The sequence below is a fragment of the Monodelphis domestica genome, chromosome 5 (assembly GCF_027887165.1).
Source record: "Monodelphis domestica isolate mMonDom1 chromosome 5, mMonDom1.pri, whole genome shotgun sequence".
Lineage (NCBI taxonomy): Eukaryota > Metazoa > Chordata > Mammalia > Didelphimorphia > Didelphidae > Monodelphis > Monodelphis domestica.
In genome coordinates this window covers 259,832,424-259,848,782 of record NC_077231.1, presented here as the reverse complement: position 1 = coordinate 259,848,782, position 16,359 = coordinate 259,832,424, and the positions used below count along the sequence as shown (strand labels likewise).

Below are 16,359 nucleotides of genomic sequence, written 5' to 3'. Positions count from 1 at the left end.
ATTTGATAAAACTGTTTAACTTAAATGAATATGATTGTAATATTCAGTAACTTCAACACAAAAGTAGATGTAGGAAAAAAACAACAATTTTTCTAAAAAAATGTTGCAAAATGTAGATTCAGATTAAGAAATAAATGAAAAACTTGTTGACTGCAGAAATCTCACACCTAAATATAAAAACTATTTTCTTCACTTAGGGAATCAGGAGGTTCTGAACATGATGATGCCTAAATAATGTCACACAATTGAATTGATTATATTTTAACAGGGAGGAAATGACTGTTATAAGAATAATTTCTGAATTATTTCTTTGTGAATAGTGCACCAACTTCTTAAAGATTAAAATCAACACACACTACAAACAAATAATAAAACAAGTAGATATAGTTAAATTTAAGCAATTCCAAAACAACCTATTTAAAGAAGCTATTGTTCAAAATGATCAATGAATAGATATGGACACAAATTTTCTATGCAACTTTTTAACACATGTAAATAGAATTCCCTAGAAAGAGCTTCATTTAGGAAACATTTAATCTCCTTTCCAGGAAAGGAGAAATGACAGTAAAGGAAAATAATAGTTCAAAGCATAAACTTGTTTGCAAGATTTTACAGAGGATGACAATAGAACATTATGAGTGGTATCATCTCATAAAATATTAAGGAGTGAAAGAATGAAAATTATAGTGAAAGAAAACTTCTTAAGATACTAAAGTAATCCAGATCCTTCTTGGGAAATTTAAGGAAAAAAACTAAAAGGAGGATAATAAATCCATGGAAAATGGAAAATATCTGTCAATATTTTTTATAACATTATTTTCTTCCTCGGTAATAATGGAGCTACCCAAATGGGTTCTAAGATTAAAGTCCATGGTGTGCTCTATGAAGAAATAAACATAATCCTAAAAAAACACAAAAAAAGAATAGATAGGTCACATTAAATATACAGAGAAGTAATGCTGACGGAGACATAATTTTTGAGATCACAATCAAGATACTTGAAAAAAGGCTGATACCAAATGTATTGAAAACAATTGCATGTTATTACTACAAAAAAGACAATTGAGAAAATCTCCAGTAGCAATTCTCGAACTTTCCCATATCTACAAATATTACATTTTTTTTTGTTCAATGGGTACATCTTTTGTAGAGGTATAAGAAAAAGCAAAGTAAGCTTTACCAAATTATATTCTCTAACAGCAACATATTTACAGTTACACAATAATTGTAGAGATGTAGGTCCTAAAAAATCTCACTGTCATTTGTTGACTAATAAAACACACATATGTATGATTTCAAAGAGAAAAATATTGTCTTAAAGGTACCATCAAGGTTCATCCCATTTCTATTCTAAAATCATATAAAATATCTTAAGATGTCAAACAGGGAAGACTTTATTCAGTAAGTTCTTGATTAATAGCATCAGAGAAAGCATAAAAAGGGGGGTAATACAATGTTGGCAAAGGTATTTATCACCATCATGGAGGATATTCACCACAGAGTCTTTATTGAAGAATAGTTCTCTACATAGATAGTGAGGTCTTCGAGGTGCTTCAAGGTGCTTCTTTCTATGAGTGTTGTTTTGCTACCTAAATAAAACTCCATATTATTATAGTGACTTTTAAACGAAGTTCGTAATTATTCAAGAATTTGGCCTATTTAGAGGTAGAAGGAGGAGGAATAAAAGGAGGAGGAAAAGAATAAAAGAAACAAGTGTTAAAAGAATGCCTTTTGTTCTGATTATGCTACATAGTTGGATAGATAGACCTTCAAGCTACTAAATCTCTCTCTCTCTCTGTGTATGTATATATATTTATATATGTATATTAGACAGATAATACTGATGGGCAATGACATTGGCCCAGATTTGAAAAGTAGGAAGAGAGTAGTTAAAATTGTCTTTGGAAAGTACAAAATTATAGTACTTTCAATGACTCTAAAAGTTTTTCTTTGAAACATAGGTTGACCTTTTTTTTAACATACATACTCTCAGTGATATAGAATTATTACAAAATATGTACTATTCGGTATCAAGAATAATGATTATGTGTAATCCAAATGGCATGAAAAGACTTATGGTAGAGTAAGAAGGCTTTAGCTTAGTATGAAAAACTGTCCACCAAGTATAGCTTAAAATATAATATCCAAGAATAACAGAATGGGAAGAAGAGATAGACCAGTCACAAGGAGAGAATAAGGGATCATGAATGGACATTCCATTTCCATGTATTTCATTGCTACTCTCACAATATTTCAAAACTAGAATATATGCAGTATGTTGGAGAAATAACATCCTTGTTATTTACCTCATTGACTACATCATTATACGCTGGCAAGAGCCATAAGAGGAGCTGAATGCTGGACAGACCACCGATTGGTTAGAGTGACTCTTCAAATGCACATTGCGCCTTGCCATCCAAAAAGCACCCAGACAATTTGCGCATTTTACAATGTGAGTCCTCTTAGAGATCCATCTTATTTGCAAACATTCCAGTCCTGCCTGGACAACAAGCTGTCTGCCAAGGGACCACTCACTGGAAGCTCAACTGAGAAATGAAACCAGTTCAGAGACGCAATGAAGGAAACATCAAAGGCAGTCCTAGGCCCCAAACAACACAACCACCAGGACTGGTTCGATGAGAACAAACAACACTGCTATTGAAGACCTATTGGGCAAAAAGAACAAACCCTTTATGGAGTGGCAAAATAACCCAAACTCTGCTCCTAAAAAGGACAGATTCAAGTCTCTCCAAGCCACGGCACAGTGCGAGATCAGGAAGATGCAAGACCAATGGTGGGAAAAAAAGGCAGAAGAAATCCAGCGCTTTGCTGATACAAAAAACTACAAACAATTTTTCAGTGCCCTCAAGACTGTGTATGTGCCATTAAAACCCACCACCACTCCCTTGCTATCCTCTGATGGTGACACTCTCATAAAAGATAAAAAAGGCATCAGCAACAGGTGGAAAGAACACTTCAGTCAGCTTCTCAACCAACCCTCTTCAGTCGACCAAAGCGCCCTTGACCAGATCCCCCAAAACCACACCATTGAACAACTTGATGTCCCTCCTTCAATAGAAGACGTCCAAAAAGCCATTAAACAAATGAGTGCAGGCAAGGCACCCAGTAAAGAAGGGATCCCAATCGAGGTGTACAAGGCCTTAAATGAAAAGGTGCTCCAGGCATTCCACATAGTGCTGACCAGCATATGGGAAGAGGAAGACATGCCCCCAGAACTCAGAGATGCCTCCATTGTAGCCCTATACAAGAACAAAGGTTCACGAGCAGCCTGTGACAACTACAGAGGCATCTCGCTACTCTCCACTGCTGGAAAGATCCTCACCCGTGTTATACTCAACAGACTCCTGTCATCTGTTTCAGAGCAGAACCTCCCTGAATCACAATGTGGCTTCCGACCAGATCATAGCACCATCGACATGGTCTTCACGGTAAGGCAAATGCAGGAAAAATGCCTTGAGCAGAACCTGAGTCTCTACATTGTCTGCATAGACCTAACGAAGGCGTTGGACACAGTGAACAGGGACGCATTGTGGGTGATCCTCAGCAAGCTCGGTTGCCCAGCAAAATTCGTCAAACTGATCCAGCTCTTTCATGTCGACATGACAGGGGAAGTCCTATCTGGTGGAGAGACTTCCGATCACTTCAACATCTCCAATGGCATGAAACAAGGCTGTGTCCTTGCTCCGGTGCTCTTCAACCTATACTTCACCCAAGTATTATGACATGCTGTGATGGATCTAGACCTGGGCATCTACATCAAATACCGACTGGATGGCTCACTATTCGACCTTCGCTGCCTGACTGCAAAAACAAAGACAACAGAGAGACTCATCCTGGAAGCTCTCTTCGCAGATGACTGTGCTCTCATGGCCCACCAAGAAAATCATCTCCAAACCATTGTGGACAGGTTCTCCACTTCAACAAAACTGTTTGGGCTGACCATCAGCCTCAGCAAAACAGAGGTGCTGTTCCAACCTGCACCAGGGAGGTCAACGAACCAGCCGTGCATTACAATCGACGGCAGGCAGCTTTCTAAAGTCAACACTTTCAAGTACCTGGGCAGCACCATCGCCAACGACGGGTCCCTAGACCACGAGATCAATGCCAGGATCCAAAAGGCCAGCCAGGCACTCGGGCGGCTGTGCTGCAAAGTCCTCCAACACAGCGGTGTAAGCACTGCGACGAAGCTCAAAGTGTACAACGCAGTGGTCCTCAGCTCGCTCCTGTACGGTGTGAGACATGGACACTGTACCGGAAGCACATGAAACAGCTGGAGCAATTCCACCAACACTCCCTCTGGTCAATCATGAGGATCCGATGGCAGGACCGAATCACCAACCAGGAAGTCCTCGACAGAGCCAACTCCACCAGCATCGAAGTCCTGGTCCTCCAAACCCAGCTACGATGGTCTGGACGCGTCATCCGCATGGACCCACAGCGAGTACCAAGACAGGTATTCTATGGTGAACTGTCAGCTGGACTCAGGAAACAAGGCCGACCAAAGAAAAGATTCAAGGATCAGCTAAAGTCCAACTTGAAATGGGCTGGCATGACACCAAAGCAACTAGAACTCGCTGCCTCTGACAGAAACAGCTGGCAAACCCACATTCACCAAGCCGCCACCACCTTTGAAGATGAGCGACGTCGACGTCTTGCCGCTGCACATGAACACGGACACCAGGCCACAGCCGCACCTCCCGTAACAACTGGCGTCCCAGGCCCATGTGCCACACACTCTGCGTCTCAGTCTTGGGACTCCAAAGCCACATGAGGGTACATCGTAGATGAAACTGCACAAAGACAATCGTCATTCTCGGTCACCGAGAGACTACCACTAACTAACATCTTTGTAGAAAATTTAAAGGACTGCATGGGCTGGACCATTGCTACCTCCTGACCTTTAAACATTACCTACTGTTTTAGAATCAATGCTGTGTATTGGTTCCAAGGCAGAAGATTGGTAAGGGCTAGGCAATGGGGGGAGGGGAGGACTTGCCCATGGTCACACAGCTAGGACATCTCTGAGGCTAGATCTTAACTGAGGACCTTTGCATCTCTAGACTTGGCTCTCAAACCACTGAGCGACCCAGCTGCCCTTTCACTTTTGCTTTTAAAAGATTACCTGGAACTTATTTTGTATGTATTTTATGCAGACTTATATTGGTACATGTTGTATTGACCCTGAGGGCAGGGTCATTTTTGCTTCATTTTTGTCTTTAAATCCTTAGCACCTTACCTAGTTACTTGGATGCAGTGTTTAATAAAAGCTTCTTAACTAACTGACTGATGAATGGCATAAAATGAGAAACTATAGTAAGCACCTATGCAACCTTAGGCAAGTCCTTTCTTTTCTCTTGGTCCCTAATTTAGTCCCCTTGGACCTTAGTTTTCTAATTTGAAAAATGTAGAAATTAAACAAAATGATTCCCAAGTTTTCTTAAAACCTTTATATTCCATAATTCCATGAACCTCAATTTGGAATGAAGACTAATTTTATTTTAGTTTTGATTCTGTGCCCTAACCATATACCACAATATGATGACCCTCTTCATGCTAAAATACCTTCTGGAAAAAATAGAAATGATTGCACATCAACCAGAATGTCTGGCCAGTTTTAATTGACCACATGCTGAATTTGGACAGTTATCCCATGACCTCCTTATCTACTTCTGATTGGTTCTTCAGCTTTTTCCCATAAAGCTTCTGAACACTAACTAGCTTAACAAAGTCTGCCAATTCTCTGTTCTCACCCATCTGTCAGATGGTTCATAAAAATGCTGAACAGCAGTCTCCAGAGACCACCCAACTCCTAACTTCTTTTCATGACAATTTTTTCTTCTTGTTGCATCCAGCTTTTTGATGTATTAGGTTTTTCATCATATGGGTAACAAGTTTCCTTTATGGTTTCTTTTTTTGTTATTTCACCCATCCAGTTAGGGGAAAAAACCCCAGCACATCTGCTTATTCACCTTCTAACAGTTGGTTCTTACCAAAACTGATACAGATTTAGAGAATGCTGCATGATCATGATAGGCTGCCCCTTTCTGGATATGATTTGAGTGCTTTCTCAGCCAAATGCATTCTAAAGTTATAGGATATAAAATAGCTAAAATATCACCGGGATTTTGCTTTTTAGACCCAAAGAATTTGTGGCATTTGCCAGGCAGTGTGAATCAAAAATGATCAGAAACAGCTCCATGATTTCACTAGAGATCTTTGATGATTTCCCAGAGACAAAATTAAGAAAGAAGTAAATGTCTTCCTTTCACCAAGAAATGTGAAATATTTCCAGTAGAAATCAAGGACATTTTAGAAGGTTGTTTTATTCTTTTATTCTTTGGGGAAACCCAGTCTCCATGCTACCTTCCTTCTAACCTCTTCCTCTCATGTGACTTACTCTGTTCATTCCTATTCCAGGTAAATATGATGAAGGCTTTTAACTATCTTTCATGTTATCAAGTGAGAATCAAAAAGTAATCCAGTGGGGAGCAGATGGTGGCTCAGTGCTTTGAGAGAAAGGCCTAGAGATGGGAAGTCTTGGGTTCAAATCTCACCTCAAATACTTCCTAATTGTATGATACTGAGCAAATCACTTAACTCTCTATTTCCTAGCCCCTACTGCTCTTCTGCTGTGGAATCAATACACAGTATTGATTGTAAGATAGAAGGTAAAGTTTAAAAAAACAAGTAATCTAGCTGGAAGGGGTCTTGGAGATAACTGGAGTCCAATCTCTCAATTTTTTACAGATAAGGGAACTGAGTCTTGAAAGGGAAAGTAGAGTTCCACAGCAGAGCTAGAACTCAAATTTGAATCTTTTGACACTTTTCTACTCAACATGGTCTATATAATCATCAGAAATCTTTCACTTTAGTTCTTGAATTCACACATTGAAATTAATTTCCACGAGGCCCTTTGCCTCTTATTGGATGGCTCATCCAGAATCTTCATTTAAATAGAGCTCTCAGGCAGGGCATAACAGTATTTTCCAGAATGCTCTGCGTTTATCTACTGTGTCCTACCAAGGTACTTTCACCTTCCTCTGCCTCTCTTTTTCATTTTCCTTTCATTTAACCTTGTTTACCTCAGTTTTTCTCAACTACAAAATAAGCTGGAGTAGGAAATGGAAAACCATGTTAGTATCCTTACCAAAAGTGATTGCAAAGAGTTGGACACAATTGAAACAACTGAACTATAACAAATAATTGTGTGAGCTGTTACTGTAGACACATGGTAGCTTAAAGTCCACTGGCTCTGCATGAGTCAGTAAAAATGGAAAAGTGGGGAGAGAGGTTACACTTGAGGTTATAGAGTCACAAATGAAAATTTTAGCCCACAGAGTAACTGAATTGAGTTCAAAGGTTTCTGAGGTGGGGGAGACAGAGAAAGCAGGGCTCAATTGGGGAGCTATCACCAAGAGATGCGGGGAGCAAGTGGCACTATGAGTAAGAAAGTAAAGGAGCTCACCTGAAATATGCACATGAAGGAGAGGAAGTTTTTCTTTTAGTAGCTTAAAAAATCCTAATCTCACTGATCTGGTGCTTAAGCAACTAAAGCAAAGTTCATGTGGTCCCAGCCTCGTATCACCAATGGATGCTTATTTCCTGTTGTCTTTGGTGACTTCTAGGTTGTTTTGACTCTCAAGCATTTCAGAGTCTACTCAGCTAATAGTTCGGAAAGGAAAGGTATAAACATTTATTGTGTCTACTCTATACCAGGTATTATACCCTTTAAACATATTACCTCATCTGATTTTCACAACTAAGTTAGTTACTTTTATAATCCTCATTTTATTGTTGAGGAAACTGAGGTAGATAGAAATTAAATGATTGAACCAGAGTCACACAGTTAGAAAGTATCTGAGGCTGGATTTGAACTTAAGTCTTCCTGATTCCAGTCCCAGCAATCCATCCATTGCCCCATCTAGCTACCTAAATGGAACCTTTGTAAGCAATGGGCCTATCGTCAACTAGTTTCCTACCAGATGCCAATGCTTTAGGGATTTCTCTATATTGGCTTTATTTACTGTAGTATTACTCTTATTTATAAATGGTACCTGGTAAATGCCTTCACTTTTTAACTTCTTTTTTTAGAAAGCATCACACTAAATTTAGAAGATAATACATTTAATTTCACATGAAATCCTTCTAATATTTTCCTGGATTTAGAAGGAAAAAAATCCTATAATATTTACATCCAGAACAACTCAAGCATTCTATTGTTTTCCTGATAACATGGTTGTGGATGACAGTCATATTCAATAAATATTGTTGAATACCACATCAAAATTTCCAAGGTGACTACCATGTTTAGTGGTTCTTTGGTCTGAAGAACAAATGTAAAGCAAATATAAATGTTCAAATAAAACAATAATCAAAAGTATGAAGCCTCTCATCTCTGGGGTCAAACATTGTTTAGGACTAACAAGTCAATATGAAAATCTGGAAATGTTCAAATTTGTGCTTCCAGAAGAAGAAATGAGATTCTGTTTTCCTTCTTACTCAATTATCTGAGTATTTTTTGAATGGATCTTCCTTCTTACAGACAATAGCTATATGTTTTATCATCTGCAGAATTGTGAAATTTCAGCTTCATTTGAATGGTTTTCTTTATAAATAAGATATTACATGAGTAGTTGATTGGCTTGCCACTATATGTGTACTCTAAGTTTAAGACACATATTCCCCAGGCTTCAGTTTTCTTAACTGTAAAAGAAGATGATCCTATTAGAAAACCTTTCAGGCCCCTTTCATCTATAAATCATATGATTTATCATCTTATGAGCAAAGACCTCTCACCTTTGATGAACCCCTTGGGAAAATACAGGGTAGATCAAATGTAGTGCTTATATTTTGTTTTTGTTCTTTGTTGACACATTTTAGCGGATGATGATGGCTCAACTTATTGGAACCATATTTATAGTAGGAACACGAAATCCATGTTTTTTTCATGCCTCACAACTTTAAGCACACTTCTTTGGGAATATTTTTCTGTTTGAATCTAGAAAAAAAGGTTAAAAGTATTAAGCCCTCTTATGCTTAGCCAGACTCCAAATATTTGGGACCTTTAATTTTTCGATCAGCTTATTCCTTTGGATTTTGTAGGGAGAGTAAAGTTTATGCATATTTGCAAGAGTAACTTTGCTATTTAATGAAACTTGAAATTCACATGTGGGAGCTCTGTTGGATGAAATTTTAAAATGCCATGAAATGGAAGCATTAAGATGGTACCATGTCATTCCCTCATGTTAATTCATCAGATATTTGAGAAATGATTTGGGGATAAAGTTCATTATTAGAGAGAAGTGCTTGTAGCTATCCCAGAAACCCAAGGTCAAATACCATATTTTCATAAAATTTCCATGTTTAAAGAGACTTACTGAGTTCTTCTTTCCCTTTCCTGCCCTATTGCCTGGCTTGTGTTTCAAGGTGAAATTGTGAAATTTCACAACTCTCTTTGGCATGGAATTCAAGTCCCTCTCCCCAAAAGTCTTCCTTGACCATTCATCTAGATATAAGGCATTTCAACAAGTTAAGCCAGTATAGTAGAAAGAGTATTGAACACAGAATCAGGAGACTAGGTTCATTTTCCTTTCTCTGACATTTTGTAGCTCAGTGACCCTGGGTGAATCACTTAACCATGCTGTACCTAATGCTTTAAAATAGGGATAATAATCTATCTTACTTGGCAGAACTCACAATATTCTTGTGAAGATGGGGCTTTTGAAGCCTTAAGGCTCTATAGAAAAGTGTGCTATTGGAGAGCAGATCTGTATCAGGTCTGATGGTGGAGCAGAACTTTTGAAGAATCCAAAGGAAAACAATGTCAAGATGCAGTAGCTGTTTGTAAGCTGAACAGCAGCCTCAGACTAATCAAACAGATTCTCCCCAGGAAACTCAATTTCTTCAAGCCAAAAAAAAAAAAAAAGGAAAATGACTCAGGATGTAAAGAAAAGAAAAGAGGAGACTAGAGCCAAGAGACAGCAATATGAAATTAGGAATTGTTGGCCACCTGTGTTATCTTTCCTTGCATTATTATTGAAACCCTATACAAAGAAACTGTCACCAGTGACTTCTCCAGGTTTACTAACTAAAGGTTTAAAAACCTTTTCATAAATCCTTCACCTCTGTCTGACCTAAGTTGGGGATGTTCTAAAGATGTCTGGTTTAATATGTTAAAAAAGAAGACCAAATATGTTCATAATAAACATTTTGAAATGCTACATTCTGGCTTAGAACCACAGATAAGATCAATACTTCTAGACTGGCTCTTGGAGGTATGTAAAGTAGATACACTTCCCAGGGAAGCATTTTATCTTGCTCATGAATTTTTGTGATAGATTTATGTTGACACAACAGGATATGAACAAAAATATGCTTCGGCTTATTGGTATTGCCTTATTATTCATTGCTGCAAAACTTGAGGAAATCTATGCTCCTAAAGTACAAGAATTTGCTTATGTTACTGATGGTGCTTTCAGTGAAGATGATATCCTAGGGGTGGAACTCATTATTTTAAAGGCTTTAGGTGGGATCTTTGTCCAGTAACAGTTGTTGCCTGGCTAAATATCTTTCTCCAAGTCCATGCTCTAAAAGATGTTCCTAAAGTACTCTTAATTCAGAATTCTCAGGAAAAAAGTTTGTTCAAAAAGCCCACCTCCTGGATCTGTGTATTCTCTCCATTGACTCATTAGAATTCCAGTATAGAATATTGGCAGTAGCTGCCTTATGCCATTTTACCTCCATTGAAGTTGACAAGAAAGCATTTCAGAATGTGTAGAATGGATGGTACCTTTTGCCAGAGTACTGATGGGTGGATCTCTAGTGAAACTGAAGATCTTAAAGATTTCTGTAGAAGACAGATGTAATATCCACACACACAAGTTATTTGACTATGCTGGAGGAAGTCAATTAGGTGTCAGCTTTCACAAAGGTGGGACAGTTGTCACCAGTGTGCAATGGAGGCATCATGACACTGCTGAAGAGCACAGAAAACCCCCCAGGAAAACACTCAAGGCAAAGTTGAACTGAGAGCTTGCTGAGTGGATTTGTTCTAACTCGGCAGTAGAATGTTATATTCCTTTTGGAGTACTAAAAAAGCTAAAACGACTTTAGTAATAGTCCTAGCCAATTCAGAAATTACACCACCATGAATGAGTTAAGAGCCTCTACCCATTCAGAATTGGATAACCGTAGTTCAGATCTTAGCTGTCAAAAAAAAATAAGAAAAGAAAAAAAAACAGCTGAACTAGTTTACAAACATTAGTATTTCATTCCTAGAGTGAGTACAGATCCAGGAACTATGTAGTCAGTCTGATTTTTACCTTAGCTACATTTTGGAGACTCATGCAACAAAGTTCATTTTGATAAATTGGGAACATTACTGTTTGAGATGTTTTGGACTAGATGAGAGCCACTTTAAATCGTACTCAGGAAGTTCAATAACTCATTTGATTGGTGCTATTCAGTTAATATTTGAAAAAATTTCCGACTGTTTACAGAGGTTTAAGTTATAAAATAAGATGATGAAATATTCATTACAGCTGCCATAGCATTCTGCTCCAAAATACAGGGACTTTTGTGAATTTCAGAAAGATCAATATAAGCTTTGGGTAAGAACAAAGAAAATAAAACAAGAAAAAGGTTGGCTTTTCTCAACTCCAGATTCAGTAAATAGCTGTTCACATCTTAATCAGAGTTTTGTTTAATATACAGGTTGTTTTGTATATTATCACAATGATTTTAGTAGGGAAAATTATTACATGAAAAATAGCTTTATGAAATATCAAAGAAAATATCCCCTTTAAGGTACTTTTCAAAAAACTATAGACTAAAGTAATTTTATGTTCAGAAAATTTAGGGTTCCCCTCAAAAAGTACATTATGAAAAAAGGACAGTATGAGATGATTTTTTTAAAATCTTACCTTCCATATTGAAATCAATACTGTGTATTGATTCCAAGGCAGAAGAGTGGTAAGGGCTAGGAAATGGGTATGAGATGATTTAAAGTAGAAAAGACTAAAGCAGAATAAAGATGTATATACAGTGGCTTCTAGAAAACTTACTGGAAAAATAATGTAAGAACTCAAAGCAGGAGCACTCAAGAACTTGGTGTAAAAAGAAAAGCTTCTATGTAAATATCTTAGCTCAGCAGCTAAGCAATTAGACTTCATCAGAAAAAAATACACTATATTATTTCTGCTACTTGACCTGTGAAATCTCTTCTTCTTTTGAAGAAACTACACTACATTAACTTTCCCTAAAATGTTTCAGTGCATTGCTTGCTGAAAACATCACCACTTATTTGTACATATATTGTATAAATGTAATATTTTAATGCTGTTTATTTAAAACTTTGTTTAAAAAATAAAGTTAATCATACTTTTTGAAAAATAAGTGAGCTATTATTACTTTGTGGAAAAGTGACATGGTAGAAATTAACTTTGAGTCCTACCCAAATATACTTCTGTATCTTAAATCACAATAAGTCCTTTCATTTCCTTTGTGTTTTTTAGAGCATCAGAGCATCGGGACTGATCCTGTTGGAAACAATTCTTTTTGGGTCTTTGCTGCTATATTTTCCGGTGAGTCGAATGATTCTTTTAAAGTAACCTTCGGTCATTTCACTTAGCATCAGGAACATGAAGTACTATACTGTTGATGATGAAAGATGGTAGTTTTTAATATGAAAATGGTTGCACACATGCATAGCATTTTGGGTGTTCTTCTCATATCATATGCCATAAGAAAATCTAACCCCAAATCAAAGAATCATTTGGGTCTACATATTCTCCAAACTGTTGCTCACAAGCTCTTACAGCAATGACTTAACTTTTTCTCTGATTATCCTGAGAATATAATTAATTAAAAGCAGAAATGGTATAGTAAGAAAAGTTTTAATAGAATGTTTCTCAAATGAATCTTGGGCATTCGGTTCCCCAAAAATAAACCCATCATCAAAAGATCATATGAGTCATATGTGGAACGTGCAGAGCGGCAGCACATATTTTGGATACTGTAGGACCAGTTGATGTCTTCCTGTGTGATCATTGTACTACTTCTCTCCATTGGTCTATTTCCTTCTCAGGATAACATTTCCACTAGGAACTTTGCTTCATGGTCCCAGATGGTCTTGTGGTAGCTGCTAGTCTTAAGTGATTTTTGCCCTAGTTATTTCATGGCATCTCCATTGGGCATGTTATTCTTAGGCCTTTCTTCATTGGTCTAATGATGATAGTTGGTGATATAATCCCAGTGGAGCATTGTTTACATATCTCATAGTGGATGGGGTCTTGTAGTCTTTGTTGTTTGTTGGGAACTACTTCCTGCTAGTAATTTTGAGCTCATCTCTCCAATACCTGTTATGATTACATTCACTCTTTTTGGACAGTAACTGGACCTTTATTTTGATAAGGGTAGGTTGGTGTCTTTAGTTGTAACCAATTGGACCCCTTTTCTAGGTGGAGATCAACTTCTTCTATTATAGATAGCCACCTATCAGTCAGGATTAGACATTCCGATACCCATTTAAATGAATTTGAGCCAGAAAAAAAGATAAATTAACAAATTCCATTGCTTCTACCTACCTAACCGGCATTCCTGCCCTGATTGTACATGTCTATAAAGCAGTAAAGTTCCCATGCTTTTGGTACTATATTTCGACCAGTCTCAAAGAGCATTATCTTTCTGTACATGGGAAAACAGATATCTAACTGCATATAGTCTAGATCAGAGGTTTCAAAACTATGACACATAGGCTGAATCCAGCTCACATCACTTTTAAGTGAAACCTGAACTGGGTTAATATATAGTTCATTTCTGGTTTTAATATGTTCTTTTAATTAAAAATATATATAAATGTGTATATTACAAAGTCAACTTATAGACCATGAGGATTATTTAGCTGCTTTAGTCATGTATCACTATGACTCCATGTGAGATTTTTTTGTGGTAAAGAAACTGAAGAGACTTTCCATTTCCTTCCCCAGTTCATTTTACAGATGAGAAAACTAAGGTATATGAACCCCCCCAAAAAGGGACTTGTCTAGGGTCATCTAGCTCATCTGTTGTGCCTTGCATCTGTTAAATAGTAAAGGATTCTGCTTTTATTTTACCTGATTTGTTTCCATTTAGAAAGTGATGCTTTAGTGAAATAGTGTGCTCCCACAAGACAGATTTAAAGAGAACTGTGATCTGATTTGCTGCAGAACAAAATCAATAATCAGTTATGCATCCTTTGGTCCTGGAAAATCAAATTGACTTAAGTTCCAAATTTCCCTGGGCAAAGTCTGGAGCCCGTGAAAACAGAAAAAAAAAAAAACTTCTTTTATAGGACAAAAATAAAGACACTTGAAAGAATTTGAAATTGCAGAATTATTGATATTTATATTAATGATCACAGATCCTTAAAAATGGGATTCATTTTCAGAATGTGGTAGGGATTGGGAACTTGGTGGCTAAATCAATGACTACAAAAGAGAAAGAACATCATAGTGAAGGAAGAAAAAGAAAGCTTGCAGAAATTATGAGACCAGCACTTTGACTTAGTAATTTTTAATGTGACCAAGAGAAATAAAAAATAAAGAGTAATTTAATATTTATCAAACAAATTTTGCCAACAAGAACATTAGGATATTTCAAAGTATTGATATTTTATTGAATCTCCTACCTACTGTCTCTTCTTGAATACATTAGATCATTTTCTCTGCTTCTTTAAGTTGCTACCAAGTGATATAGTCCAAACCTTTAGGTACCATATAAGAGTATAGCTTACATTTCTGCTTCTCTTTAAAAGTCCTTCCAAAGTACTACACCTAATAAGAACTTTCAGTGAATAGTTGAAAGAATAGTCTGAATCCAAACTATTTGCTTTAATATGATAAAATTTAAAGTTTACTATTTGGTGAAGTCCTAGATAAGACCTAGATCAAGGGTTGACAAACTAAATTCCACCTGTTTTAGTACAGTAGCTAAATATGGTATTTAATTTTTAAATGAAATTTTATTAGATTTTAAAATGTAAATTTTTATCTCTAGAGTTTGCTGACCTGTAATTTAGATTATTGCATTGTGCCACAAGACAGGATCAGCACAATAATCAATCACAAGGGGGTGGAGTAGCTGGGTGGTTCAGTTGATTGAGTGCCAGGCTTAGCAATGGGAAGTCCTGGTTCAAATCTGGCCTCAGACACTTCCCAGCTGTGTGGCCCTCAGCAAGTCATTCGATTCCCATTTCCTAGACCTTACCATTCCTCTGCCTTAGAACCAATACACAGTATTGATTCTATGATGGAAGAGAAGGGTTTGTTTGTTTTTTTAAAGAATCAATCAAAAGGTCAGACTTTGCCAGTGCCATTTCTTCTAAATACAAAATTCCACAGGGCTGAAATGGAAATGAGAAACTGGTTCTATGAATATAGATTTAGGATAGAAGCTCAACAGTGGAACAAAGAACAAGAAATAAGGCCCCAAGCGGGTGCTGGCCATTCTTATTGCAGTAGGCATTTTTAGTATTGCTGCAATTCTTTTAAGACCAGTGTTCACCCTGTAGGACAGAACTTGCAAAATTGAGTGGAGACATCAAACTTTAGTGGAAGTTAGTGATAGGAGAATTTTGCCTCTGCTTTATCACCCCTATTTAATTAAGTTGAGACATCAATTATAGCCTCAGCACTTTCTAGTCAGTTTCTGCTCTGTTTGCAAAATTTCAAGGTTGAGATATCAGCTTTAGTTTAATTATTTCCTGATCAGTTTATTAAGTTACCTGATATAGATCTTCCTTTCCAATATCAGTTATTTGATGTGTAAATCTGTACCTTCCTCTTTGCCTTCTGTAAAAATTCTAACTGAATCTATTTTGCCTCTTTCCCATATAAGATTTTTGAAAATGTTATTCATGGCCGTTTGGTTCTTTGTGCCACCAGACTGTCCTCTGAGCATATAATAAACCACTTATTAAATTGTTTCCGAATGTTGATAAGCATGATTGGCAGTAGTACCTATCAACCAATTCCTGAATATTTTTATATTATTATGAAACAACCTCAACCCAAATATATACTGTCTTTGTAATCTCAAGTGTAATGGAGGTCATCAGAGAAATGTAGGACAGGGATAGGTCCTGCATCTGGGATTTAATTGGTACAGGGAACTCCTGAATGAGAAAAGTTCAGTGTGCAAGTTGGAACCTTTCCTACAACATATAGTCTTAGAGGCTCACTTAGAGGAAAGAGAAGTTTAGTAAATTCCCCAAGGTAAAAATAGGCTATGTATCAGAGGTGAGACTTAAAATCTAAACACTATAAAAGATCATGTGCCAGTTAATTAGAAAAGTGAAAATTA

The 16,359-nt window shown here is 37.0% G+C and overlaps 1 protein-coding gene and 1 pseudogene across 1 annotated transcript in view; both read left to right on the top strand.

Annotated features, from left to right (window-relative positions):
• The window catches only part of GPR158 (G protein-coupled receptor 158), a 457,745-nt gene that overhangs the window by 267,330 nt on the left and 174,056 nt on the right, over positions 1-16,359 (top strand). Inside the window, exon 5 of the mRNA XM_007504849.2 lies at positions 12,534-12,602. Coding sequence (XP_007504911.1) covers positions 12,534-12,602 — 69 coding nt within the window. The remainder of the gene's footprint in view (positions 1-12,533; positions 12,603-16,359) is intronic.
• On the top strand, positions 9,842-11,289 carry LOC103094628 (G1/S-specific cyclin-E2-like; annotated as a pseudogene).